At 52.9% G+C, this 27,987-nt stretch overlaps 8 protein-coding genes across 8 annotated transcripts; 4 read left to right on the top strand and 4 right to left on the bottom strand.

Annotated features, from left to right (window-relative positions):
* Positions 1 to 27: 27 nt before the first annotated feature.
* BP01DRAFT_377243 (uncharacterized protein) lies at positions 28 to 1,811 on the top strand (the record flags this gene model as incomplete). Its single annotated transcript, XM_025577000.1, has 2 exons — positions 28 to 851; positions 1,703 to 1,811. 2 exons carry the CDS (start codon positions 28 to 30, stop codon positions 1,809 to 1,811), a joined length of 933 nt encoding a protein of 310 aa, XP_025427228.1.
* A 461-nt stretch (positions 1,812 to 2,272) lies between these two features.
* On the bottom strand, positions 2,273 to 4,622 carry BP01DRAFT_184378 (MFS general substrate transporter). Its single transcript, XM_025570890.1, has 3 exons — positions 3,892 to 4,622; positions 3,446 to 3,843; positions 2,273 to 3,389 (listed from the first exon to the last, which is right to left on the bottom strand). Exons 1-3 carry the CDS (start codon positions 4,189 to 4,191, stop codon positions 2,372 to 2,374), a joined length of 1,716 nt encoding a protein of 571 aa, XP_025427227.1. The 5' UTR covers positions 4,192 to 4,622; the 3' UTR covers positions 2,273 to 2,371.
* A 591-nt stretch (positions 4,623 to 5,213) lies between these two features.
* Positions 5,214 to 6,704, top strand: BP01DRAFT_418908 (NAD(P)-binding protein; the record flags this gene model as incomplete). Its single annotated transcript, XM_025579365.1, has 4 exons — positions 5,214 to 5,242; positions 5,393 to 5,598; positions 5,670 to 5,984; positions 6,064 to 6,704. 4 exons carry the CDS (start codon positions 5,214 to 5,216, stop codon positions 6,558 to 6,560), a joined length of 1,047 nt encoding a protein of 348 aa, XP_025427226.1. The 3' UTR covers positions 6,561 to 6,704.
* A 282-nt stretch (positions 6,705 to 6,986) lies between these two features.
* BP01DRAFT_306385 (putative serine/threonine protein kinase) lies at positions 6,987 to 10,554 on the bottom strand (the record flags this gene model as incomplete). Its single annotated transcript, XM_025572234.1, has 4 exons — positions 6,987 to 7,541; positions 7,593 to 9,687; positions 9,739 to 10,181; positions 10,240 to 10,554. The coding sequence occupies 4 exons, from the start codon at positions 10,552 to 10,554 to the stop codon at positions 6,987 to 6,989; spliced, it is 3,408 nt and encodes a 1,135-aa protein (XP_025427225.1).
* A 750-nt stretch (positions 10,555 to 11,304) lies between these two features.
* BP01DRAFT_349712 (OPA3 family protein) lies at positions 11,305 to 12,381 on the top strand. Its single transcript, XM_025573763.1, has 2 exons — positions 11,305 to 11,406; positions 11,469 to 12,381. The coding sequence occupies exons 1-2, from the start codon at positions 11,347 to 11,349 to the stop codon at positions 12,243 to 12,245; spliced, it is 837 nt and encodes a 278-aa protein (XP_025427224.1). The 5' UTR covers positions 11,305 to 11,346; the 3' UTR covers positions 12,246 to 12,381.
* Positions 12,382 to 13,827: 1,446 nt separating this feature from the next.
* On the top strand, positions 13,828 to 18,346 carry BP01DRAFT_349710 (class I myosin myoA; the record flags this gene model as incomplete). The annotated part of the gene is made up of 9 exons (XM_025573762.1): positions 13,828 to 14,076; positions 14,165 to 14,401; positions 14,492 to 14,537; positions 14,599 to 15,081; positions 15,128 to 16,825; positions 16,872 to 16,963; positions 17,013 to 17,260; positions 17,308 to 17,861; positions 17,916 to 18,346. The coding sequence occupies exons 1-9, from the start codon at positions 14,074 to 14,076 to the stop codon at positions 18,344 to 18,346; spliced, it is 3,792 nt and encodes a 1,263-aa protein (XP_025427223.1). The 5' UTR covers positions 13,828 to 14,073.
* Positions 18,347 to 18,934: 588 nt separating this feature from the next.
* Positions 18,935 to 19,353, bottom strand: BP01DRAFT_306405 (uncharacterized protein; the record flags this gene model as incomplete). The annotated part of the gene is made up of 3 exons (XM_025572236.1): positions 18,935 to 18,971; positions 19,073 to 19,200; positions 19,276 to 19,353. 3 exons carry the CDS (start codon positions 19,351 to 19,353, stop codon positions 18,935 to 18,937), a joined length of 243 nt encoding a protein of 80 aa, XP_025427222.1.
* Positions 19,354 to 20,237: 884 nt separating this feature from the next.
* BP01DRAFT_183824 (WD40 repeat domain-containing protein) lies at positions 20,238 to 23,254 on the bottom strand. Its single transcript, XM_025570889.1, has 2 exons — positions 22,430 to 23,254; positions 20,238 to 22,376 (listed from the first exon to the last, which is right to left on the bottom strand). Exons 1-2 carry the CDS (start codon positions 23,171 to 23,173, stop codon positions 20,553 to 20,555), a joined length of 2,568 nt encoding a protein of 855 aa, XP_025427221.1. The 5' UTR covers positions 23,174 to 23,254; the 3' UTR covers positions 20,238 to 20,552.
* Positions 23,255 to 27,987: the final 4,733 nt, after the last annotated feature.

The following is a 27,987-nucleotide window of genomic DNA, read 5'->3' as shown; positions in this document are numbered from 1 at the left end:
CCACGCTCTGGTTTTGTTGGGCGACTCATGAGCTTTCTCCCTCGTGACCAACGTGAGCAACATGAGCAGCATCATTTCCCTCCCATGACCAATCCGGTGGCTTATCCTCCGGCGCCTGCTATGATGCCGGGCGGAGACTTAGAGGCAACGGGAGCCACCGCAGTGCCACCTCCTGTTCATCCCGCTCCTCTGCCGCAACAGCAACAACAACAACAACACCCCCACCCCCGCCACCTGACCATCACTACGACCGATGCCGGCTCCCTCATTCCTCCGCAGGACAAACTGCTCGTCTTCCGCGCGTTAACCGGGATCGACAGCATTCCCGTGTTGAGAACGCTGCAGCACTACGACCGCACAGCGCCCAACATCGGCATCTACACCCGCGTGGTCAAGGCAGAGCATTCGGCGTATGTGCGGTACCGCTTCTTCAGCATCCTGGTCAACGTGTGCTTGGGGATCCAGATTGTGGTGGCGGCGGCGTTGACGGCGCTGGGCGCCGCCAGCGGGCCGCACTCGGCGGTGACGGCGTTTGGAGCGATCAACACCATCATGGCGGGGGTGCTGACCTACCTGAAGGGGTCCGGCCTGCCCGACCGGCTCAAACACTACCAGAACGAATGGCGCAACATCCGCGAGTACATCGAGCAGCGCGAGCGCGAGCTGTGTCTGAGCGGCTGCGAGCTAGACATCCAGGAGGAGATCCACATCATCGAGTACATGTACGAGGGGGTGAAGCGCGAGATCGACCAGACAAAGAGCACGGAGAACCGCGTGGCGCCGCGCGACGGGGGGTATAATCGGCGGGTGTTCTATCCGCAGCATCCGCAGCATCGACCGCAGGGGCCGATGTATCCTGCGTCGCAGCCGCGTTCGCCGCCGAACGAACCGACTGTGGAGAGGGTGCGGAGTCCGGGACCGACCCTGGAGAAGTGATGTCTGACGCGATGTCTATCGTAACTAATAAGCTGTGCTTATCCATATTAATCTATCTAATATCTCTCATACGAAGTATGATGCCTTGTTTGGGGAGTAATGATCGGTGCTTGTAGTTTATGACTCCGACCCGGAGCTAATACTGAAAGTTCGAAATCGATCCTGCGATGCGATTGGCGCATTTACTCCGACATCTCCATCCGCCGTCTACAATGGAGTACCGAGTAAATAGTGTATACTGAGGTAAGTATAAAAGATGCCTAGTATAGACAACCACCAAAGCACATTACTGCCCCCATAAAGTACCAGAAACAACAACGTAACACCATAAGCTCCAGAACATAAAACACCTTCAGCCTCTACCCAATTTCCAATCTAGTCTTACTGCGAAATGCTCAAACTCCAACAAGCCCAGCCCACCGACGCCCCTGCCCTAGCCTCCTGCTACTTCGCCTGCTTCACCAACCCCCTGCACCGCCGCATCTTCCCACCCACCCCGGAAACCCACGCGTGGTGGATGGACTCAGTCTCTCCGTCGACGGACTGAGGGGGGGAGGAGTGTTGTGAGAAGATTGTGGAGACAGAGGGGGGTACAAAGAGTGGCGTTGAGACGGCTGCGTCTGTCTCTGTCGAGAGACTGGGGGTGATGGTGATGGCTGCAAACGCGGAGGGGAAAGGGAAAGGGAGAAGGGATCATTGCGTTTGCGGAGTGGGAGCTTCCTGCGTCTGTGCGAGAAGTCCAAGTTCAGGTTGACGCTCAAGATAGGTTGAACCCCACTGCCGAACCGCTACAATGGCACTCGCAACCAAAACATCAACAGCAGCCAAACCCTCCATTCCCCCCTCGGTCTACCACCGAATCTCTCCCCCGGTGACCTGGAGTTGCTCGCCCAACTACAAGCCCAAACAGCCCGGCGTCGGAAGGAAGATATGCACCACACGGAGGGCAAGGGGGTGCAGATGTATCTTGCCGCCTCGGTGCAGGCTCGGTCGTTGGATCTGAAGCATGGGTTTGTGAAGGTGGCGGAGGGGGAGGAGGTGGAGGGACAGAGGTATTGGTTTATGGCGTGTGGGGGGGATTGTTCTACTGCTAATTAGTTCTTTTGGTTGGTCATGCGTCGATGTGAGGGCGAGATGGTGAGCTGTGCGGTACAGTATATGGGTTGACTCTTACTATCGCTTGAAGTAAGTGTTGTGTTTGGGGAGTTACTATGGCTGTTGATTGCAGGTGAGACATGTCCAGTTGGGGTTTGCATGTATAAAATCACTCGTGACAATTGCATAGATTCGTTGCGACACTAATAACACCATAACACATCACGCATATCTCGTAGCTATACTATCAGTCTCCCGGGATCAACCTCCTACTCATCAACCCATACTTCACCCATATTATATTACTGAACCGGCCAACCACAACAAACATCCGACCACATCACGCAGCAGCACGGCCCTTCGTCTCCGGCACTCCCATCCACGCCGCCCCCAACACCACCCAAATCGCACCGCAGAACCACACCGCGGCCCCACCAGCAGCACTAGCCTCAAACGTTGTCACGATCGAGGCAATCAACCCGAACAGTCCCCCCAAGAATCCCATCACCCCCAACCCAAACCCACGGAACGGTGCGGCAAAGAGCTCCACCGTATACGTCGTGAGCACAGCCAGACTGGCAGCCTCTAGGAACGACAGGATGCATTCAAAAGCCAGCAGAGCGTCACGGGACCGAGACACGGTCGCCAGGAACATGAACAGCCCGAGGAGAACGGCGAGGACGCCGCCCGTGCGCTTGCGGCCAAGCCCTTTGGCTTCGATCAGGAAGCCGGCGAGAATGGGTCCCGGGATGGCGCAGATGGCGACGTACAGGTACCGGCTGTACAGGTAGTCCGTGGTCACGGTCGTGGCGCTGATGGACGCTACACCCTTGGTGACGAGGTATTTGCTGATATACGTCTTGTGAAGAATGAACGTCAGACCGGTGGCGGACCAGAGGAGACTGAGCACGCAAAAGCCCAGAGGTCCGGCGGAAGACAACAACGCCCTGAGTCGCGATGGGCGGCGGGACTCCGGAGCGCTGGCGTCGACGGTCGAGTCGATGCGAGCAAAGGAGGACTCGTCAAGCCAGGTGCGGCGCTTGTTGTACGTGGCGATGTCCTTGACGAGCTGGGTGGCCTCGGCGTCACGGCGTTTGGAGAGGAGGTATTTGGGTGTCTCGCGGAGAGGGAAGGTGAATCGGCAGAGATACAGAAACAGAGTGATGCAGCCGAAGGTCCACCACACGTAGCGCCAGCCCTTGTTGCTGACATAGTGGCAGGAGCTGCTACTACTCGCACTGCTGCTGCTGCTGCTGCTGCTGCTGCCGGAGTGTGTGGCACGGGACTGATGGGAAAGCGCCGTCGCCGTGCTGACTTCGTCAGGCCCAGTGCCGCAGGTATACTCCGCAATGAATGCCCTACTTTGGTCAGACCACTCTGCACAACCTAACCCCAAAAACAGAGACAAACTCACCAGCCAACGGCTGACGCAACAAGTTGGCCCAGCCCCCAGAAGGCACCCTGAATGGTAACCAAGAACTGGTGAGACGCAGGGATCGACTCGAGCAGGATCATGGCATCCACAACCTGGTTGCCAGCTACCGCAAAGCCGACAACAAACCCGACAACACACAGACCGGTGAACGCCGGCATGCCAGCGCCTACCAATCCGCCCATACCCATAAGAACGACAGTGCTTGTGAAGATCCATTTCCGGCCCAGGAAGTCGGACATCCAAGGCCATGCCGTGGCACCGGTGGTAATTCCAACAAACAGACTCACGAACAGGTAGGCCTCCTTGTTGTAGGAGTAGAAAAATTGCGCCTCGTTGGCTGCGGACGGCGCGATAATGGAGAAAGACATCAGCCAGAACTAAAACAGTCAGTACCAACCGAACAGCGAGGGGTCTCTCCAACCTACACTATCGAGGAACCATCCGACACTGGTGATCACAAAAAGCAACCACTGGTACAGACCCATCCCCATATCCAGCAAGGCCTGGTTCAGAAGCGCAGCCTTGGCCGCATAGACCGCGTCCGTTCCCGCCTGGGAAGTAGGCGTTTCAATCGTCGATCCATAGACATTGGTATGCGGCCGATCAGAAGGAGACTCCTTGGGATGAGGCGCCTTCTCCACATCGGCCACCAGAGTAGAGGCGAAGGCACTCTGGGCCTCGATGTTACGCTCACGAGGCACTGGCAGAACCTGTTCCGTGGCCATATTGATTTCTCTTCACGCGAAATGTTCCAGTGATGACAGGACACAAGAGGAAAAAGATAGGCAGGGAAAGGCACCCCGCTTTATGTAGACCGAAGGTGCGGGCGAGTTGGGCTAGGTCCGCACAGTCACACGCATTAGGATGGAATCATGCCTTATCTTAGCTCCAGTACGTAAAGTACTACCGCGGAGATATGCAGCTTGAAGTCCATTGTGAGTCAGGCAACAAGAGAAGTAGCCGGTTACCCAGCGCATGCGAGAGCGTCGATCTCCTCAGGCAATTGCCCTTTTCTTTTTTTTTTTTTTTGGTTCCCCACCTTGCACACAAATTTTAGACTAAGGGAACCATAAGAATAAGTACCATCGCCCTGCAGAACGTCCAAACCCTCAGCATCTGCACCAAGCCCCAGTCGAGAGGATAAAACTTCATCCCGCGAGCGGAGGTCGGAACGAAAGCACGGCCCCCAACTCCGAGCACATAAAGCTGGGTTCGGGCATGAAGTTCAACGGTCAAATCAGAACTTAGCAGAAGTGGAGGAGCAGCTGCACGTCGGAACCACCATTGGCTGTCGATGCTTGTCTTGTGCGCCAAGAGTTTTCAAATATTGAGGGTTGCGTTGCCTGCGTGGAGCTGGAAACGGGTCGTGGCATGGTGGTGAAGAAGTGGCCCACAAAAGCCTAAGTGACCCTGAATCCAATCATTCAACCGATTGTCAATTGAAATTCCTGATTGATAGCACAGCGATTGTCAACAAACGTACCGGTGCATCGTTACGGGTCCAGATCCCAGATCCCAGTCCAAGTCCCTGTCAAAACTTCGTGCTGTTACGCAGACCAAAGATGCGATGCAGTTGCGGAATCTAAACTCGAAGCGTGTTTGTCGGCGACAACCGCCGTCGGCCGAGATTGCCTGATGAGGCACCCACCCAGTTGGATGGATGGATGGATTATTAATCAACACTGTAGAGCATCGAGCATCACGTCATGGCCCAATCATTGCTTCATCCATTTTGGTACAGAAGGATATGAGTATTTCAAGGCCCGTTCATGCCAGGTAAGGTCCTCAAGCGAAACAATCAAATTGAACCAGACAGGCAATAACTCACCTCTCAAAATGACCCATATTCCGAAGATCTTCATGCAAGTAGTCACCCCCCCCCCAAAGACAACCCAGCAACCAACTAACCAACTGACCAACTCCCAGCACCGGCGCAACCGGCTACATCGGCGGCGACGCCCTGTACGCCCTCGTCCAAAAACACCCCGAATACAGCTACACACTGCTCGTTCGCTCAGCAGAAAAAGCTAAGCTCGTTCAGGAGCAATACCCCTCTGCGCGCGTAGTGATCGGCGATCTCGACAACTCGAGCCTCCTGGAGAAGGAGAGCGCCGAGGCGGATATCGTGCTCCGTATGTGCTTCCTGGTCCGGTTGTTCGGTTGTTTGACACACTTCCCCTCCCTATTGACCCTGCTATGCCAGACACGGCAGACGCCTCCGACCACGCGGGCGCAGCCAAGGCCATCGCAGCCGGGTTGGCCAAGGGCCACTCCAAAGAGAACCCGGGGTACTGGCTGCACACCGGCGGGACGGGAATCCTGACGTACGCCGACACCGACAAGAATGTCTTCGGGGAGCACAGCGACAAAGTCTACGATGACTGGGACGGTGTCGACGAGCTGCTCAATCTCCCTGCCCACGCCTTCCACCGCAACGTGGACGAGATTGTTCTTGAGACGGGGGCAAAACAGAGTGAGGTGGTGAAGACAGCGCTGGTTTGTCCGCCGACGATCTACGGTATGCATGCTTGCACTCCAGAAAGACCCTAACACTCCCGGGTCAGCTTGCAGTATGGCTGACAGGGTGCAATGAAAAGGAAGGGGAAGGGGCCCCGCAAGCCAACGAGGCCGCCAGGTCTACGAATTAGCTCGCGTGACGCTGGAGCTGCAGAAGGCGCCCATCATCGGCGCGGGCAAGTCCATCTGGAACAATATCCACGTGCACGATCTGAGCGATCTGTATGTCCGGCTGGTCGAAGCGGCGGTCGAGGGCCGTCGGAAAGACGATCCGGAGCTCTGGGGCGCCCGAGCCTACTATCTCACGGAAAATGGTGAGCATGTGTGGGGGGAGCTATCGCGGGCGATAGCCAAGTATGCGGCCGAGCTGGGGCTCATCGGTCAGTCTAAGGCTGAGCAGATCAGTCTCGAGGACGGGAAGAAGTTCGCGGGCTTCGAGTCGCTGAGCTGGGGATTGAATTCGCGCGGTAAGGCGAAGAGGGCCGCCAAGGTGTTGGATTGGACACCCACCCGGCCGAGTCTCGAGGCCACCTTGCCGGAGATCTTGGAGGATGAGCAGCGGAGGTTACAGAAGTGATGATCTCAGGTGACGTTGCCTAGCATGGTCTATATTCTGGGTAAATTCCATACGATACGTGAGCACGATCGATGTATAGCGCATTTCCCATAAGAGGCTACACAGAAAGTCATACATAGCACATACCAACCACAACCGATGTCTATCTTTTTCGATTGCTTTGCTGCAGTTACATGCTCCCGTTTTCAGGTTCCTATAGTATGACGAGACACAGGAGCTAATGATCGTGCGTTATATGCTAATAGTATTATACGAAGCAGCCAGCCCATGCATGCAGTGACAGCACCGCTCAGAATGATGAATCAAATACACAGACGCGAAAACGACAGCCGGTAGAATGCAAAGCCTGCCCCAATGAGATAAGGAAATCAAAAGAGTGCAATAGTCATAAAATCGTGAATATTGGCCGTGGCCCCCAGAAGAGGCCTAAGCTGGTCCTCCCAGCAGTCGAAGACGTTCCCGCAACGCCTCAACCTCCTCATCAGCATCCCCATCTGCTTTCCTGTCCTTTAAGGAGATGGATCGATACTCCCCATCCCCTCCTGGCGCGCCTACGGTTACCCAGACGAACTTGTTGCCGCTGCTACTTGAGGCGACTCGCTCCTGGGAGCCTTCCCAGAAGATCTCAAGCGAACTAAGACCCTCGCCAGAGGAAGACCGTCCTCCTAAGCGCCCCTGCTTGATCCAACCCTTCATGACCTCCTTGATAAAGACCATCTTCTGCAGGAATAGATTCGCGTCAAGTACGTCCCGGATGCGGTCATCCGCCGTACTGGCACCGCCGCCATAAGCAATGGTGAGAAAGGTCGAGACCTCGTCTGATGCTATAGCCCGTGTATCAAATCCGGATGGGTGCATTCTTCCTTTGGCGCTCAGGTATCGCGCAGCCGATGGGGAAAGGTGGTAGAAGTCAACCCAGGGTGACGAACTTCTTGTGCGGCCTGGAGAGATGACCAGCTTGGTGTGATCGGGGAAGTTGAACTGCAATTCGTCAATACGTGGGGATTTCCACGGAAGGTTCAAGGTACTAACCTGAAATGCGCCGTCTCCGAAGCCCCAGACACCTACATTCCCCAGTCGCTGGTAAAATTTGATGAATTGGCCAGGACTGTCGGTGACCAATTCATCTTCCACAAGGGTCTCGTCGCCAGTTCGACCGAGAGATCCAATCATGTACTTGCCGAACTGGTCCACCAGCTTGACACGTTTGATCTTCTCAGCATCCGCACGCGCACAGTCAATACCTGAATTAGTGCGGACTTTGATTCCAGAACCCGAAGAACCACTAGAAGAGCTCCTCACTTCAAACAACGACGGCGAGATGGACGCTTTCCGGATCCCACCGCGGCATTCCGTAAAATTGAGATCGCAATTCTCATAGAACTCCACTGGTCTCCCGAATCGCGGGATCAACTGGTCAGCCTCCGGGTAGACGTAGTTTCCACCTTCTTGGCTACGGGCCTTGCGCCGAATGTGTCTTTCGCCGCCTCGCACCACGACGCCGCTCGCCTGCTGGTTATGCTCGGCCTTGAATAGACACCCAACACTGCCATCATCGAGTACATAGCCGATTCCGTACCGGTTGGTGTAGTCGACCCATTTGATCACATACGAGTGGGGCGCTCTCCGAAGTCCTGCCCTTCTTCGAGCCGCTGAATGCGGTACCATGTTGGCAATCATATGTCGCAAGTCGGCGTTCACATCTTCCAGTGATGACCTTGGAAGGATTTCGCAAGGATCGCTGGAGTGAAAGAGAGGATGAACGCCCAAGGTTGAGCGTGGCTTGCTGGCAGACGAGGTCGTCGTCTTGCTGCTAGAACTGCTGGTCGACTGAGAAGACTGCGTCTCAGAACGCACCATATATCGTCCTCCGGTTGAACCTTCGCTAGATGTTTCCTTAGGTTCTAGTCTTTCCTTCGGTGCTTCTGTAGGTTCCGGCCTTGTTGCAGAGCGGAGTGATGGCTGACGTGTCTTTACGGGTTTGCTGTCTAGTGTTGCGGACACCAATAGCTCTGTCGCAGCTGGCACTGTCTGTGTACTCCCTTGACTAGCAGCCTCCAGTCTTCGAGATTGTGACCGCGTTTTCCCGATGGTGAGTATACCGAGCCCTTCGTTCGGCACTGCTTGTGGTGGAATGTTTCGATCCAAGTCGCGCAAGGAGCTAGAGTATGATGCAACCACGCCGCGTCGCGCGCGAATCGGGCGTTCGGCCAGTCCGCCCGTTGGGGCTGGTGCTGTAACCGCGGAATTGGGCTCCACGCCTCGCCCATCGGAGACAGCCCGTGTTGCTGCGGCTGGAGGGTCACAGATCGCGGGTATCTTCCGGATAGATCCTCTTCCAGTGGCAGCCTGCTGCCGAAGTGTCGCCGCGTGGCTTTGAGACTCTTTCCGTCGTTGCTGTGCCGCAGCCAACGCCGCTTGCGTCCGGGTAAGCGAGGCTGAGTTGGCGCGAACGGATCCGCTGCTCTTCCTGGACAACACACTGTTGTCGAACGAGGAACCATCTTTTCGAGCCAGGAGCGCAGATACTGGATCACTCCAGTCACCATCCGGGATATTGGGATATTTATACACAATATCCTCCGGCAACGGAATGACCGGCTGGAAGCCTCTTTCTTCCTCAATCAGACATTCAGCATAAGCGGATTTCGAGCAGTTTCTGCCAGCAGCCTTGCGGGCTGTACCATCGGGCTTCCTGCCCACTCCACATAGCGTGTAAAAAGCAGCCTTGCATATGGCATACCGTTGACTGGGGTCCTCCACATGTTCTATATACCCAGAAAGCTTGTCGTCATACTCCAGACTATAGCCCGTCATCATGCGATCGCCACGGGGTTCGTCCGGCTTCAACCAGACAGGCCGGTTCAAACAGTTTCTCGAGTCTAGCCGTTTTGGTATGCAACCTTCGTACATGCTGAAAAAGGGATGCTCGACCAGGTCGTCCGGTTCAGGGCGCTCCTCCTCCGCCAAGTTTAGACACGAGCTCACGAGGGACTTGGCTTCGTCAGGAATGTGATTGGCGCACTCGGATCCCTTGGGCCACACGTATGTCAAGGTTCGGACTTTTTTATAGATTTCTTCTTGCGTCTTGGATTGAAATGGCGGGTAGCCTGTAAGCATAGCGAAGCTATATATTGTTAGTCCATTTATCGTTGGAACCCAGTCTCAAGGTGCTTACCAAATGACACCCAATGACCAGATATCCACCTTCTGCGTATGTCCGCCCTTGCTCCGATCAAGTACCTCGGGCGCGATATAGTTTGGCGTGCCGCACAATGTTCTCCTGCGCTTTTCGTCCTTCTCTGAGACAATCATAGCCGCCAGGCCAAAGTCGCCAACCTTGATGTCCATATTCTTGTCCAGGAAGAGATTGCCCATCTTCAAGTCTCGATGCGCCACGTTGCGCTTGTGCAGATATTTCACCGCACCACAGAGCTGGATCATGAACCGCCGGACCTCGGGTAAACTCAAGCATTTTCTCTTCCTGACCATGTCCATTACCGACCCATTGGGGCATAATTCGAGAATGACATATATGCAGCTTTCGAACGCGAAGGCACGATGGAATTCGACGATATGGGGGTGTCGCATTTTGGAGTGAATCTGAAGCTCGGTCCGGAACTGCGCTCAGAATCCGTCAGTAGTGGTTCGATAGTAACGCATGCGCCAGGTGGTATACCTTCTCTTGCATCTTTTTCTGAGCCATCTCAGACCGTACTACTTTCATGGCAAAGACGCGACCATTCCGCAGCAGGGTTCCCTCATAGCAGACCGCAAAGCCTCCCTTCCCCAGGAACGCACCCGTTGAGTACTGTTCGCCATCCTCCTCGGGTTCCACGACTAATGAGGGCGGCGGGGGCGCATGGTTCTTTGACGACGATGATTTCTGAGCGGCGGCAGCGGCGGCGGCATTCTTGTCCAACACTTTACGCTCCATCGACACCTTGGGTCTGATCACTTGGTTGGTGGATCGGGGTGATAATGCCTCCAACATATTGGACTCACGAGACGTCGCGTCTTATGGTTGGGTATCAAAGGTTTCGACCAGGGACGGACCGGTAGCTTCGGGCGAGTCGGGCGTCGCGAACATCAGATGTGGCAGTACAGACGAGCAAGGTCGAATAAGAATAGGGGTATAGTAAATCGACTGGTCAGTGTTTCTATTGTGGTTAGTAACAACAAGCGGTATGACGATATGCGCGTTCCCACTCGGGAGCCTCGAAGCCGGTCATCAATCGATTAGATGAAAGAACAGCGACAGATGAACCGTAAAGTAAAGCACAAGGAGATCAAATCTGGGGCAGCAGCAGGACATACCCGGAAATCAACAAAATCATGAAACCAATGACGCTCAAAAACACAAAGCCATGCATGTAACGCCGCACAAGCCAAAGAGTTTTCCTGTGTTTGAGGGGAGGTGGGGGGCGGCGGGTTCAGCAGGTGTCCGGTAGGGATAAAGTAAGTCAAGTTCAGTACGAAAGACGAGGAGAAAACGGATTACCCGAAAGGGCAATCGATAAACATTGATCCGACTTGCCGCAACAACGCACATTGCTGATGTCAGCAGGAATTTCCGGGGCGTTATGCACGCCCGGCACATGCCGATCGATCGATGCCTGATAATCCAGTCCGATATCACTCGCATAGCTATTGTGATTCACCGAGCCTAAGCCGCATGTAGGCCTCGAAACCACGCCTCATTGACACACCCCGTATGGATTTTGGTCCCCACCGACATTCTTGAATATCCTTGATTTTTCTTCTTCTTTCTTGATCTTTGCCTGCCATGTCTCTCACCCTTAAGCTCTCCTCCCTTGTTATCCGCACACTGTCGAAGCCGATCGCCGTAAGCTTCTCCCAACCGACCCCCTCCCCGCCGTCCACGAATTGACACTGACACCTTCAAAGAACCAAATAAAAGCACAGGCTCGCGAACATGAACGCTTCCGCCGGATCTGCGTCTCCATGGCGCAAGGGCTGCACCGCATCGACATGCGCCTCCGCCTAGGCACGCTGCGCGACAACGCCGCATCCCAGAAACGGGCAGCGGCCGAGGCGGAACTTCGCAAACTCAAACCCACCTCCCCAACGGCCAAAACCGAGGCCGAGACCAAAGCAGAAGAGGCAGCCCTCGCCAAGGTTCAAGAGGCGGCTAAACCGGCGCCCAAGCCTCACATTCGGCCGCTGTCGGAGTCGAAAGCCATCGAATCCGGTGCGACCTTCATCAGTGAGACGTTCTTGTTCCTGGTGGCGGGTGGGTTGATCGTGTTCGAATCATTGAGGTCTCGCCGGAAGGAAACAACGCGCCGGGAGGATGTTGAGAGCCGGCTGGCGGAGTTGGAGCAGACGGAGAAGGCTACGAGGGAGGCTTTGATTGCCCTGGAGAAGGAGCTGCTGCAACTGAAGGCCAAACATGGGGAGCTACCCAAGTCTTCGAAACGGATACTGCCGCGCTGGGTATGGGATACCCCTGAGGAGACGGTAGCAGAGGTCGAGGCGCCAGGGCTGTTCTCTCGCGTTGCGTCGTATCTCTCGTTTGGGGAGAGCGCAGAGCAGCGGGCTGCAGCGGTAATCAATGAGAGCAAGACCGTGGCCACGACATCAACGAGCGCTGCGCAACAGCCTGTGCCAGTGGCCACTTCAGCGGGGCATGATTCGAATGCAACGGGGCCAAAGAAGGCTTAGAGGTTGTTGTGACAGCGCTGTATATATGATGAGTTAGATTTCGTTGTGGAGACGTTGGGAGAGTACATGGCTTGCTGATATTTTGGGATACCCTTTTGTACATTACGGCGTGGGTTGACGATGGGTTGGTTCCGGTTCTTGATATATAGAGGCGGATGTTGTCCCGCATCATAGACTAATCAACTCCTCTCTGGTACGACTACAATCCCAAGATCTATGTTTGATCGCCACCTCCGGATAATGGAGAGCTGTCCAGCTGCGCAAGGAACATATAATCCCTTTCTCTGCGAGCAGTCTGTCTGGCGAGTCATAGGGCCCATCCTGTCGACTTCCCAAACTATGGCTGGTCTGCTACACTTATCCCCACGACTGGGGTATCCATTGACACTGAGTGAAGATCCCCAGTTGCATAATATAGATGTCGGCTGCCACGTTCACCAGTGCAAGCGGCAAATGTAGTTTTACTGGAATAATGACATTAGAAATAATGTATTTATAAGCATCTCTCCATTGGGACGGAGCCGCACGCTGATTCCAGATATATATCTATAGGATGTTCGAATCTCTCCCGACCCGCATACCCATCATCGCAATCGCCGACTCCGCAAGCTTCCTTTCTTCCATCCACGGATAAATTAACGGTCTCGGGGATATGCCTCCTCCATCTATAAGGCCTGCCTGTGGGCAATTCAATGACGTTGACCGTTGCGGCCGGCTCCACTCGCATTGAATGTCATCCAGGCTAGGAGGAATGCTGTTGTCCAAATGGCCCTACACATTCCAAGGCTCTGATGACAGCGTTCGATTTCCTTGTTTATGCGCCTAGCATATGTAGGGATTCGAGCCACCGACTCTCTCTCACACTCTGTCTGACACAATTCCTGAACGGTGCACGGCTATGGTGGCCCAATCCGCGACTATCGATCCAGGGGTAGACTGAGGGATATATCCGAGCAGTGGGGCCCTGCGAGACTAATGCGACGGTGGACAGGTGACCCGAAGGACTGTGTCCCAATGAAGACAGGGTAGATATGAAGGAGACTGGCTGCCACCAAGAAATTGACCCTTTCTTACCCTTTGTTGGGCATTGCCAATGGGTGTAGATAGTGTTTGCTTACGGCTAAGGCAGCGAGATGTGACTGACTGCAGACGTGACGTAGTGAGGAGGGGAGGAATCCCGCACTTGGGCAGGAAAATAAAAATAGTTCTAGCCCACAGATGCGTATACGATTTCTCATGAGGTGCTACTGACATCGGAGTACTTGAGTAGCTCCATTAGTTACCATGAGCCAAGAGAAGATCAAACTGCCTAGCGTCAGGGTCTGAAGGCAATTTGCCTCTAGGCAGCAGAATCCACATCTCGACAGAACAGGACAATTGGTGTTCACACCAAAAGAGCAAGAGAGAGAAAGACAAGAAATATGGATTGATTGCGCGTATTCGGCTGAGTAAGAAAAGGCTCCGAAGGTCAACTTAACTAAGCCTAGTGTGGCGCAGGCCCCATCGGCCGCGAGGAACCGCCATCTGTTAGTCTGTTCTGTTAGACGCATCCCTCCTCCTCCTCCTCCACACAGGCACCATTCGTCATTCTCCCTCCCTCCCTCCCGTATAGACTCTTTCTCTTTCCCCTCTTCTAAACCCTCCGATTTCTAGACTTCCTCATTATTACCAATTCCTCTCACATTCTGGAATGAACCAATACCCGCATTGTGTTCATTCCTAGTCCTCTCCACCATACGATACACTTCTATACCATTTTCCCCACTGATAGGACAGATAACCTGACGCTTGGGCGCAAGTTCCGGGCTGATCGGAACTCACAACAGATATGGTGAGTGAGGTCCCCATTCATCTGTTACAGGCGGAAACCTCCACATTACAGATCTACTCGAGCTATGCTGACTCCAATCCTTCACCAGGGACATTCGCGACGTCCGGCTGGCGGGGAGAAGAAGAGTCGGGGGTTCGGTCGCTCCAAGGCGGCGGCTGATGTGGGTGACGGGCGACAAGCGGGCAAGCCGCAGGTCAAGAAGGCCACCTTCGAAAGCACAAAGAAGAAGGAAATTGGTGTTTCCGATCTCACCCTGCTCAGCAAGATCTCCAACGAGGCGATCAACGATAACCTGAAGCTCCGCTTTGAACACGATGAAATCTACGTAAGCCTGCCACCACTCCCCCTCCTCCCAGTCGCACCCCCAAGCGCTGCGAGTGCATTACACTGACCACGCTTCTCGATTGGTGGATAGACCTATATCGGACATGTGTTGGTGTCCGTCAACCCTTTCCGCGACTGTAAGTCTCGCTGCCCCTGAACCCCCCTCGGCTGATCGCGTGCCTGACTCTTTCCGTCTAGTGGGGATCTATACCGACCAAGTGCTCGACTCATACCGGGGCAAGAACCGCCTCGAGGTCCCGCCTCATGTGTTTGCCGTCGCGGAATCTGCCTACTACAACATGAAGTCGTACAAAGATAACCAGTGTGTGATTATCTCGGGAGAGTCGGGAGCCGGAAAGACGGAGGCGGCAAAGCGGCTGATGCAGTACATCGCCAACGTATCGGGGGGTACCGACTCGTCAATCCAACAGACGAAAGACATGGTTCTAGCCACCAACCCGTTGCTAGAATCTTTTGGTAACGCCAAGACCCTGCGCAACAACAACTCGTCTCGCTTCGGAAAGTACTTGGAACTGGAGTTCAACGCCCAGGGAGAGCCCGTGGGAGCCAACATCACGAACTACTTGCTGGAGAAGTCGAGAGTCGTGGGCCAGATCACCAATGAGCGGAATTTTCACATCTTCTACCAGTTCACCAAAGCTGCGCCGCAGAAATACCGAGGTAAGATGGGTTCGCGAAAGAAATAGCACAGTGCTGACAAAATCAGATAATTTTGGTGTGCAACAACCCCAGTCATACGTATATACGAGTCGCTCGAAGTGCTTCGATGTGCCGGGTGTCGATGATGCGGCGGAGTTCCGCGATACCTTGAACGCAATGGGAGTGATCGGTATGAGTGAAGATGAACAAGACAACGTGTTCCGGATGCTGGCAGCCATTCTGTGGATCGGAAACGTTACATTCGCCGAGGATGACTCCGGAAATGCCGCCATTACGGATCAGTCGGTCGTCGATTTCGTCGCATACTTGCTGGAGGTCGATGCCGCACAGGTCAACCGGGCACTCACCATCCGTCTGATGGAGACTGCCCGTGGCGGTCGCCGAGGGTCGGTGTATGAGGTTCCGTTGAACACGGTGCAGGCCCTGGCTGTCCGCGACGCACTGGCCAAGGCCATATACTTCAACCTGTTTGACTGGATCGTGGGCCGTGTCAACTCGTCGTTGACCGCTCGGGGGGCGATCACCAACTCGATCGGTATCCTGGATATCTATGGGTTCGAGATTTTTGAGAAGAACTCTTTCGAGCAGCTGTGCATTAATTACGTCAACGAGAAGCTGCAGCAAATCTTCATTCAGTTAACCTTGAAGGCGGAGCAGGATGAATACGCACGCGAGCAGATCCAGTGGACGCCGATCAAGTACTTCGACAACAAGGTTGTGTGCTCGCTGATCGAAGACAAGCGTCCTCCGGGTGTGTTTGCTGCGCTCAATGATGCTTGCGCAACCGCACACGCCGACTCGAGCGCTGCGGACAACACTTTTGTTGGAAGACTCAACTTCCTGGGCCAGAACCCGAACTTTGAGAACCGCCAAGGTCAATTCATCGTTAAGCACTACGCAGGTGATGTCAGCTATGCCGTCGAGGGAATGACCGACAAGAACAAGGATCAACTGCTCAAGGACCTGTTGAACCTCGTGGGTTCCAGTGGCAATCAGTTCGTCCACACACTGTTCCCCAATCAGGTCAACCAGGATGACAAGAGACGGCCCCCGACCGCCAGTGACAAGATTAAGGCTTCTGCCAACGACCTTGTGGCGACCTTGATGAAGGCTCAGCCGTCCTATATCCGCACGATCAAGCCGAATGATAACAAGGCTCCTCGGGAGTACAACGTGGGCAACGTTCTGCACCAGATCAAGTATCTGGGTTTGCAGGAGAACGTCCGCATCCGTCGCGCTGGTTTTGCGTACCGTCAAACTTTCGACAAGTTTGTGGAGCGGTTCTACCTTTTGTCTCCCAAGACTTCGTACGCCGGTGACTACACCTGGACTGGCGATGCCGAGTCTGGTGCTCGGCAGATCCTGAAGGATACCAGCATTCCCGCCGAGGAGTACCAGATGGGTCTCACCAAGGTGTTTGTCAAGACTCCGGAGACATTGTTCGCTTTGGAGGCCATGCGCGACCGGTACTGGCACAACATGGCAATCCGGATCCAGCGCGCTTGGCGCAACTACCTGCGTTACCGGACCGAGTGCGCCATTCGCATTCAACGCTTCTGGCGTCGCATGACGGGTGGCCTTGAGTTCATCAAGCTCCGTGACCAGGGTCACCAGGTGCTGCAGAACCGGAAAGAGCGTCGGCGGATGAGTCTGCTCGGCTCGCGTCGGTTCCTGGGAGATTATGTTGGGATCGGCAACAAGGGAGGACCTGGGGAGATGATTCGTGATGGTGCAGGCATTAGCGGTAGGTCCTTCTCTTTTTCCTGTGCGAACTCGACTGATGACAGCAGGATCAGAGAATATTCTTTTCTCGTGTCGTGGAGAGGTTCTGGTGTCCAAGTTCGGACGGTCCAGTAAGCCTTCACCTCGCATTCTTGTTCTGGTGAGTCGCATCTACCGAGGCCGGGCCTGGGGTGTTTCTAACGAGGCAGACCAATCGACATGTATATATCATAGCCCAGACGCTCGTCAACAATCAGCTCCAGATCTCGTCTGAGACGACGATACCTATTGGAGCGATCAAGGCTGTCAGCGCGTCCAACTGCCGGGATGACTGGTTCTCTTTGGTGGTGGGCGGACAGGAGCCGGACCCATTGGTGAACTGCGTGTTCAAGACGGAGTTCTTCACCCACCTCAGCAACGCTCTTCGCGGACAGCTGAATCTGAAGATAGCCGACCAGTACGTTCCTCTTGGCCTTTGAAAGTAGCAGTCACTGACGGGTGCAGCATCGAATACAACAAGAAACCCGGCAAGCTGGCCACCGTGAAGGTGGTCAAGGATCCGGGATCTTCCAACGTGGATAGCTACAAGAGTAGCACGATTCACACCAGTGCTGGCGAGCCTGCCAACTCGGTGTCCAAGCCCACTCCCCGGCCGAAGCAGGTTGCCGCGCGACCCGTCACGAAAGGCAAGTTGCTGCGACCGGGCGGCCCAGGCGGCGGACCGTCGAAGCTGGCGTCGCGACCTGCACCGGCGCGTCAGCCTCTGCCCCAGCAGCCGGCAGCAGCAGCCGCCGCCGCCGTGCAACCTCCGCCGCCAGCTCCTCAACCTGCTGCGCAAGCTCGGCCGGTGCCTCAGCCCGTGGCCGCCGTAGCCGCGTCTCACACGCGCACCGCATCATCTGGCTCGGTGCGAGCTCCGCCGCCTCCGCCGCCGGCGAGTCCTCCAGCGCCGAAGAAAGCGACCGCCAAGGTGTTGTACGATTTCAACAGCGACCGGTCGAATGAACTGTCCATCCGCGCTGGCGAGATTGTACAAATTGTGTCCAAGGAGGGCAATGGTATGCCGATCCCCGTCTTTCCCTTTGAGTCTCACTAATGAAATGTCTGTCCAGGCTGGTGGCTCTGCATGAACATGACCACGTCTGTGCAAGGCTGGACCCCAGAAGCCTACCTCGAAGAACAAGTCGTGGCCGCCGCTCCCAAACCCGCGCCGCCGCCGCCACCTCCGGCGGCTGCACGCGCCAGCCCGATCCCCACGACCAACGGGGCCGGCGCGTCTGCGGCCGCGAAAGCCAAGGCCAAACCGGCGCCGCCGGCGCCGCCGATGAAACGGCCTAACATGGCGGGGCGGAAGATGGCGCCCGCGCCACCACCCGCGCCACGGGACAGCGCGGTGAGCATGAACTCGGCGCAGGACTCGCCGGGCGGGAGCGGGCGCGCGACGCCGAACAGCGCGTTGGCGGGGGGATTGGCGGAATTGTTGAAGGCGCGACAGAATGCGATGCAGGGGCAGCATCATGATGATGATGATGACGAGTGGTAGTTGGGGGGGGGTATATGTGGGAGAAAAGCTGGCGAGTTATACCCGAGAAGCTGGATGTAAATAGATTTGCTTGTTGACTGAGGTAGATACGCATGAATACATAGTGAGTGAGTGATCGCGTCGAAGTGAGTAGCCTGCAAAGGGATGTCTGCCTGATACTACGATATTTTTGCTAGATGTTGATTTTCACAACACTGCGTTGGGAAGTTAGTTCAAGCGCTACATAGACAGTGAGCCATCCTAATTGAGCCCGCGTGTTTAAGATAGCCCTCCTCTACCAGACTACCTTAGTAGTCTACTGCATATATACATACATACATACCTACACCACTTTACTTTATACCAACGCAACCAATAATAATGAATGTTACAATCATTGAATTAAATTAAACAATAGGCCATGAACACGGGTCCCAAAACCTCCAACACCGCGCAAAAATCACACAAAAGGAAAAGCCATAATCCATGAGCCTTAGACCCATTCCCGGGCTTCATCCATCAAAGGTATACATTTCCAGCTCATTCCCTTCCCAGCCCATCTTATGGGCACATCTGAGCTTATCCGGCTCGAAAAGCCGAGTAATCTAGTCAATCGGTAGGGGGCCGGTAGGAGCCACCGGTGAATCTGTTCACCACGGTACCCTGTCAGTTTGCCAGTTCGGTGAAAGCACAATCCCAGAAGGCATCTCCGAAAGAGGAAGTGACGAAAGGAAGAAGGAGACGTACCGACTCCACAGCAACCCAAACAACCCCGGTTGCGCCTCGGCGGTGCTGCGCTTCGCCCAGCCGGATTCCACGTTGTAGCGTTTCGTGTCCTGCAGACCCGCGAAGAGGCCTCTTCCTGCCGTTGCGTGCTTTGTATTCGGTCAGTTTGGGTTCAAACGGGGAGGAGGTAGGGTTAAAACTGATGGTTGGTGGGGGGGACGAACATGCTTCGGACGATCCTTGACCCAGAGGTCGGCGCCAAAGTCGTTTTGGAGGCGGGATTTGGATGTGGTGTTTGCCATCGTGACTTTCTGGTGTCTTCTTGTTTTGGACTTGTGGTGGAGGGTGTAGAGTGTAGGTGTAGGGGGAGGGGGATGTTTGAGGTTTCAAATCCCGACTGTGTTTGGATTGGATGGATGGATGTGTTGATGATGATGATGATGGTGGTGGATAGAGAGGACTCGGGATCTGGTTTTGAGGAAGTATATATACTCTACCTACTCCTCTTGAAGAGATTTCTTATCGAGGAGGTGTCTACATCGGTTCGACTCCTCGGCTCATGGAATGGTGGTGAGGGTATCGTCTCATCCGGGGTGAACCCGGAAGTCAGGGTCCCGTGGTGTTGCTGGGAGAGACGGTATAGTACGATGGTGGCCCGATTTGGGTCTCAGTTAAACCCATTGTGCGATACTTGGGTTGAGAAGGATTCTCTCGGGTGCGTAGTTCCGAGTCACCCCATGGGTTGGTTGTGTTGGTTGGTCCGATTCTCAGCGGTTCGTTGGAGGTTGTCCGGGGTAGCGGAAGGGACCGGGGAGCAGATCCCAGAAGGCATGGATCGGTGCATGTGCCAATTAAGTGGCTTGCATTGGTGAGATTCCTGGTCGAACTCGTGGCGGTGGCCGGATTGCTGGGTGTTCTGTCTGTCTATGTCCACGGTGGTGCTGGGTGGTGGGTGGCATGATCGGTGGTGAGATTGCATGGGTGATGGTACGGTCTGCGGTGTCGTACGATGGGGGCCCGCGGGCTTGGTCGGTGACATTCTGGGTGATTCTGGTGAACAGAATGACAGAGAAGTACCTTGGATGTGTATATGTTGGAAGGTTTGGGTTGCTTTCTTTGTTCTTGTGGTGATGAGGAGGGGATGTTGGTGGTGGAGTGGTGATCATTGGTGATCGGGTTAGCCACCTTGCGGGGATTACAGCTACTCTACTACAGTACTTCGGTACGATAAATTTATACAGGGCTTCCGGATACTGGTGTCATTACCGATATATACTCTTTGATTGTTTCAGCAACCCCAAGATAAAACCACGCTAGACCTAACCTGGAAACCGGATGGAACAACAATCTTTCGTAACGTTACTGTGTACTGTGATAACATGTACTGTGTACGGACGGCTGTACTGAGTAATAGTATAAAGGCGTTGCAGATCCCATGCCCTTCTTTTAGAAAGAGATCAGAAAACAAGAGACTGGAGTAGAGTACAAAGATATACCCCTATCAAAAACCAAACCTTATTATTGGAACGCGCCCACTATTTAACCCAAGAGCAAGCATAGTATCCTCAATAGCAAAACACACAAAAGGACGATGGTCAGTAGGAAGCCACAGGGCCCTTTGACCTCGTAGAGAGACCCAAGAATCCGCGACAGAGATAGGATATTTGGGAGTAAATTGCTCTACAACCGATTTGACCAAGTGGGAATGGCCGGTCAGCGTGCGCTGCTCAACGCCCGTGGCCGTGTCCCAGAGCTTAATGGTGTTATCGTCCGAGGCCGACGCCAGCGAGCGGCCGTCCAGCGAGAAGGCCACCGACCGAACCCAGCCGGTATGACCGGTCAGAGTGCGCTGCTCGATGCCCGTAGCCGTGTTCCAGAGCTTGATGGTGTTATCATCTGAGGCCGAAGCCAGCGTGCGGCCGTCCGGCGAGAAGGCCACTGAGCGGACCCAGTCGGAATGGCCGGTCAGCGTGCGCTGCTCAACGCCTGTGGTTGTGTTCCAGAGCTTGATAATGCGATCGCGCGAGGCCGACGCTAGCAAGCGGCCGTCTGGTGAGAAGGCCACTGAAGTGACTGAGTCGGAATGGCCGATCAGGGTGCGCTGCTCAATACCCGTGGCTGTGTCCCAGAGTTTAATGGTGCGATCACGCGAGGCCGACGCCAGCAAGCGGCCGCCCGGTGAGAAGGCCACCGAGGTGACAGAGTCGGAATGGCTAGTCAGCACGCGCTGCTCAACGCCTGTGGCCGTATCCCAGAGCTTAATGGTGCGATCGTCCGAGGCCGAAGTCAGCGAGCGGCCGCCCGGCGAGAAGGCCACCGAGTTGACCGAGTCGGAATGGCCGGTCAGCGTGCGCTGCTCGACGCCCGTGGCCGTATCCCAAAGCTTAATCGTGCGGTCACGCGAGGCCGAAGCCAGCGAGCGGCCGTCCGGCGAGAAGGCCACCGAGGTGACCGAGTTGGAATGGCCGGTCAGCGTGCGCTGCTGGATGCCCGTGGGCGTATCCCAGAGCTTAATAGAGCGGTCGTCCGAGGCCGACGCTAGCAAGCGGCCGTCCGGCGAGAAGACCACCGAGTGGACCCAGCCGGAATGGCCGGTCAGTGTGCGCTGCTCAACGCCTGTGGTCGTGTCCCAGAGTTTAATAGTGTAGTCGCGCGAGGCCGACGCCAGCATGCAGCCGTCCGGCGAGAAGACCACTGAGCGGACTGGGTTGGAATGGCCGGTCAGCGTACACTGCTCAACGCCTGTGGCCGTGTCCCAGAGCTTGATAGTACAATCACGCGAGGCCGACGCCAGCGAGCGGTCATCCGGCGAGAAGGCCACTGAAGTAACTGAGTCAGAATGGCCGGTCAGCGTGCGCTGCTCAACGCCCGTGGCCGTATCCCAGAGCTTAATAGTACAATCGCGCGAGCCTGACGCCAGCAAGCGGCCGTCCGGCGAGAAGGCCACTGAAGTAACCGAGTCAGAATGGCCGGTCAGCGTGCGCTGCTCAACGCCCGTGGCCGTGTCCCAGAGTTTAATGGTGCAATCGCGCGAGGCTGACGCCAGCGTGCGGCCGTCCGGCGAGCAGGCCACCGAGAAGACTGTGCTGGAATGCCCTTCAAATGTCTGGAGATTTGAGCTCCAGGAATTTTCAACCGCTGTTCCAACTGCCAGATGATCTTTAATTTTGCTGACGAATATCTGCTTGATAATACTTTTGGTCGGTGCAAATACAAGACCAGCGCGATAGATCTGTAGTGGAGCGATTGCTGCCATATAGTTATTTTGACGAATAAATCTTTCCGCATCATATAAAAATTCAGATAACTCAGAACCAAGTTGTGCCTGAATAATGATTAGCCAGCGTCCCGAGCAACGAACTATAAACTTAAACATACTCTTGACTTTAATACATCTACTAATCCTACTGCTTCTGATATTCCTCCCATCAGAGCTAGTACCTCCATCCAGTGAAGAAAGTGGTCTTGGAGAAAAAGAAGAACATCACAGTCTACAATACGACCTTTGCTCTGTTCAACATGATGAACCCAGTAGCGACAGGCATATTGTATATCAGAAGTAAGATGGTCTTTGATGATCTCAGGCTTGATTTCCTCTTGTTGGATTCCGTAACTTTGCAGCTCGCATATATTCTCTTTGAGCCGGGTTTTCATAAGCCGGAGACAATGTAAAGCAATTCTACTATGTGTATCTTGCTCAGGAACATAAAATGGGCACTTTTTGTCCAGGAGGTAGTCTCGAAATGACAAGTGTAGAATCCGGACCGGTGCTTCAGAATCCACTGGTATACTGAGAACAGAGTGGAATCCGTCCAAGCGATTATTGATATCATCAAGTGAGAATTCAATGAGCAGGGAGAGAGCATGAAGAGACAAAGGTGAAGCTAGAAGAATGATAGTCCCAATTATATGTTGGAACTCTTTCTTCAGCTGATGTGTCTCTTCCTCATTAGCTCCAGCAAGAAGCTGGCTTAGAATAGGCGTGTATGTCCGCGTTATTTCGTCTTCTGAAGATGCACTCGCACTGTTGAGAATCTTTTCAAGCCGTTGTTCTGGACGCCATCTTCTCTCTCCGACAAAGCGGCAAATCGTAGCTGCGAAGATAAATAGAGGAATAGCCATTGCCACCAGCTTTTCAATTTTCTCACTTCCGGGCCAGTCGGGTGACAGTGAGCGCTCTTTTTGTATCGCCAGAAGCTTACTCTCAAAGAAAAGACGAATATCATGTTCAATCACGGACTTGGGAAGCTCTTGGAGGATCAAATCGTGGTGATTCTTATTCTTGTCAAAGCCATTGCGAATAGGGAGTTCTGGTCGGCTGGTTAGGAATACTCGAAGATGCACGGATTTGATTTCTTGCATCTTAAACAAGCAGTCAAGAATAAGTTGTTGGTCCTTATCTCCGTCACACTCGTCTAAAGCATCAATAACAATCACGATTGTTGTAGCTTGGCTAGTAGACAGCTTTTGGAGTGGCTGATAAAGGAGCTTCTCAAACTGTTGATCAAGAGATTTAAACACAATATTCGAATCATTCTCAATTGCATTGAAGACATCGAAACCTAGTTGCCGGTGCTTGATGATTAGTTGACGTGCGAGAGTCGATACAAAGTACTTTGCGTTACCACAGTCGGCTTCGCCTCGCTTGAAAAAAAAGCTGGCACCTAAAAGCCCTTGATTTTGAAAGGATTGAGCGACAGTCCGTGCAATAGTGGATTTACCAGTGCCCGCCATGCCATTTAGCCAGAAAATAAGTTGATCTTGCGACTGAGCCCACAATGAAATGCGGTTAAGAAGATCTGTTCTTGTATCTGGAAGACAGTAATCCTCATGCTGATAAGTATAAGAGTCGAAAATTGCTCCTTCCGCTAATAGTAAGCTCTTAAAGCCAGAATGTTCAAGGAGTCTCTTCAAGGAATCAGCTAGTTCATCAATCTTCTGTAGGATATTCTCTGCCTCTTTTGTGCGGTTAAGATATTCGATCAATCCAATCCATTTATCTAACTTAGCCTTTTCATTCTCAACCGAAGTTTTGAGTGCGATAAGAGGTTGCTGAAGACTATCGGTCAACGTATTGAGTACTCTTTCTCTGACACTTGCTTCCTGGAATTTGCGTATCTGGACCACGTAACATAAGATAGCATAGTAAAGTCTGATCAATGCATCTTCTACAAGATGGTTCTCAGAAAAACTCTTTGTTTTCTCGTGGAAATTTTGCTCGATAAAGGCACTGTATGTCAGAACATCTGCCAGGTACTCTGATGATTCGAACAGGGAATCGCGGGACTGGGAGTATTTTTTCGCCAACTAGCACACCAAGTAATAAATATATCAGCAGCGACTTTTCATATACCCGGTTGTATACATACTGTCAGACTAAGTGAGACAATATTCCACACACTAGCTGCATGCTGCGTCGGGTCGAGTGCAGCCACTGCACCTATCATATCTTTGAATGACAGTGCTGCATCGAGAATTTTCCGTGAAGTCTTCCGGAATGTTTGATCAGCTGTCTGATGATACTTTTCATATCCTTCTTCAGTTATTATGACGACCTGATCGATTAAATCCTTAAGATGTTTTTTTCCATCACCTAGCGTGATTGAAATCTCCTTGATTAAGAGAATATTTTGCTGACAATTATCAAGCTGGTTATAAGCAGCTTGCCACAAGTCTCGCGGCTGCAAAGTTTGCGTTGACTGAATGGCCTGGTCTGCAGGCTTGCGAGGGACAGGGTGGGCATCATTATTAGTGGAATGTTCTTGGGTTTCGTTTTGCCTTGATTCGATGATCGGTTTCTCGCTCTCTTTCCGCCGATGGAATAGATGACTGAAACGCTTTCCGAAGGGACGTGGCATCTCGAATATTTCGAAAGATCAGCTGCTGCGTGTTGGGTGAAGGCGAAACTCCGGGAGAAGAGCAGTTCGAGAGGGAACACAGCCATCGTCGGTCGATACTAGCGTCAAATTCGCTGCTGAGCTGGCATAGCTGGATGGCAAGGATAAGCCTTGCTTGGCTTAGCCAGTCATGGCCAGCTCTGTGGTGCACTGGAGAAGGCGGGGATTCCTACCTCGTCTACTACCAGAGCCAGAGTCACGTGCCATGGTGTTGGCGTCGGAACACCTTACGTACCCGGGGGTCGATCCTCTTTATTCATCATATCGTAAGCTGAACATTTGAGGTAGGAGGCGATCCTCGGCACCTGATAGAAGCAATATCCATGATTTCGATGAAGACTTTCATGGCTAATCGATCAGAAGACGTGGGTGTCAATCATAGACAAGATCAACGAAACACAAGTCAAGATAATTTGAGTGTTCGGATAATCTTCGATTTCTCGTAGTTCGATAAATTTGGTCTTGGTGATTAATTCGAGATCGGATATGATGTCGGCCTGAGCCGAGGGCCAGTCATGACTAAGGGAAACCCAAGAGATGTGACCTTCTGTTCCTGACAGTTCCACCGCTCGTTGCCCCTCTATCGGCATATTGCTATCAACCACACTCCTGCAGCATGAATAGTACAATTCATTTGGCTCTACTTGTTATTCTCCTGAGCCTGTCAGAAGTCCTCCTTGAATCTAACTCCATGTGTTCTGGTTACTTGGAAGCTCTTATCTTCCTGACTGACATCCAAGGCTTCTTATCAATAGGCTCGGCGGTATCTATTGTCTTGATGATAATACTTTTAATCCCCTGAGGGGACCGCTTCTCAGGTTCAGGATTTTACTTTGTGGGAACGGGGTCCCCTTCAAATGCCCCCACCCCCGGGAACTTTGGCCGCGAATGTACCCCGTTCGGATCCAGCCCCTCCAACCATGGAAGTCGAAGCTTCACCCCCTTGCGTCATACTCCACCCGAACAACACAATTCCGTACCAGAGTGGGATACAAGGGTTGATGGCTAGGAAGGAACTGATATCCATTATTCTATCGAATGGAGGGTGACTCTGAACAATCGGGTAGTAACAAAGGATACAGAAGGATACAGAACAGGACCTGATACTCGACCCCAGCTTTTATTGGTCCGATATCAAGCAGAAACCAGAGGATATTCTACGTCGGAAGGTAGCTCGCAACCGACGGGTGAGACTAGATGATACTACAGTAGTGGTTTCTGTAAACGATCGCTCACAGCGGGATCTGACTAAGCGTTTTGAGAAGACTGATAACTATTGACTGGACAGCCATACAAAGGCAGCTTGCTATGTGGAAGAGCTTGTCTCAAGAAGGAAAAAAGCTTCGGCTTTGCATTTCTATTAATTATTTAGATTCCGAACCGCTTTCAACTGGGTCTGATAAACGGGGACAAACATCAGTTACCAAAAGGATGCTCAACGCACGAGAGACTGAGATTGATGCTGAGAACGTTTCTGGGCAATCTTCAGCATGGCGGGATGTATATACTAACGATTAAGCTGCCGGTGACAGTGGTCAAATGATCGCAAATTGTGCAGCATGGTTGCAAATACCTATATCTCTATATAAACCACTACATGAAAAGACCGCCAAAGTACAAGATTCTCAAAATCACTCAAAGTCCTCGTTTCGATTAACTTTTCTATCCAGAAGCCAGTCATTGACTTCACCAACAAACCTGCGTGCGGCTCCCAATTTGACACCCTGGCTAATGAAAAATTCTGGATTTTGATCATAATAAATCTGTTTTAGATCAAGACAATTCTCCAGTGTCACGTTACGTGCTTTGATGATATTATCTTTGAAACTGTCGGTGCTCACCCGTGAGAGGTGCCATACAGTGTATTCCTCAACAGCTACCTCAAGAGGCCCGGGAATATTGATGGCAGTACGGATAGGAAAATGGCTTGCAGAAAGAGCGCCAGCATCGGCTGGAGGAGATGCTGTCATGGGCTGAGATGGTTGTATAGAGAGTATATTGATATTAATTAGAAAGATAGATCCGGTTGCAGAATGTGTAGGAGTCTTTCGTCATAGCTCAAGTCACTGCTGCTCCTCTGCATATAGCTGTTCGCGAATACTGTCGGGTATATCATCGTATGTTTGAATCACTCCACCCTCCTTCTCCACAAACCTCACCAACTTCCTCAAATGGTGCGTCCGTAGTCTGTAATGCTTCTTGCCCACGTATTCCTGCCAGCAGTACTGTGATTCAAGGCGGCATGGTGCGCCAGGGCATTGCATTGTCCTACTATAATGCTCAATAGTCAATCCTGCATGCCGAAAGTGCTTCTCTGTACTTTGCTCTCTCGCTCCAACTTTATCGACGCACCATTCAAGATACGCTTCGAACCCTTGGGCCGTGTCGTCCTAGTACACATGCCAGTTCCAATAGATGAAAGATTTGAGTTCAGCAAAAAACTCCTTAATAGGATTTAGATCGGGTGAATAGGGCGGGAGATAGACTAGTTTGATACCTCTTTCTGCGCATATTCGCTTAATCCGCTCCGAATGATGAGAGGATGCATTGTCCATGATTAGAACTGATTTAGGCTCGGGCTACTTTCCGCAATGTTGAAGAAGTTCTTCGATAAAGTCCTCGAAGAGAGCTGTATTAGTTGTGCCTCAAAATGTACGAGCAAGTATGATTCCATCCTGGGAGTAAGCAGGAAGAATCTCGAGTATTAATCCCGGTGGAATTTAGATATCTGGACTGGTGTTGTACCACTTGGAGACCATCCAGTTCTTCGAAAGCCTATCTGTTTATCGCACCCAGACTCATCGACATAGACCAGGTGGAACGAAGAGAAGTCGGAGATTAAATGAATATACTTCTCTTATAAATCAGAATTTCATTCCTTGGCCTGCTGGCGAGCAACTTTCTTCGACTATCCTTACTTATGAAGCGCATTACTTATAGTAGATTTTGGTATACGCATGTCGAACTCGTCTAGCAGGAATAATTCTATCTTATGTAGATATAAATTAGGCTTTTCAAGAAGATGGTCATATAGAGCTT

The sequence above is a fragment of the Aspergillus saccharolyticus genome (genome assembly GCF_003184585.1).
Source record: "Aspergillus saccharolyticus JOP 1030-1 unplaced genomic scaffold BP01scaffold_50, whole genome shotgun sequence".
In the NCBI taxonomy this organism is placed as follows: Eukaryota; Fungi; Ascomycota; class Eurotiomycetes; order Eurotiales; family Aspergillaceae; genus Aspergillus; species Aspergillus saccharolyticus.
This window is presented reverse-complemented; position numbering and strand designations above follow the sequence as displayed.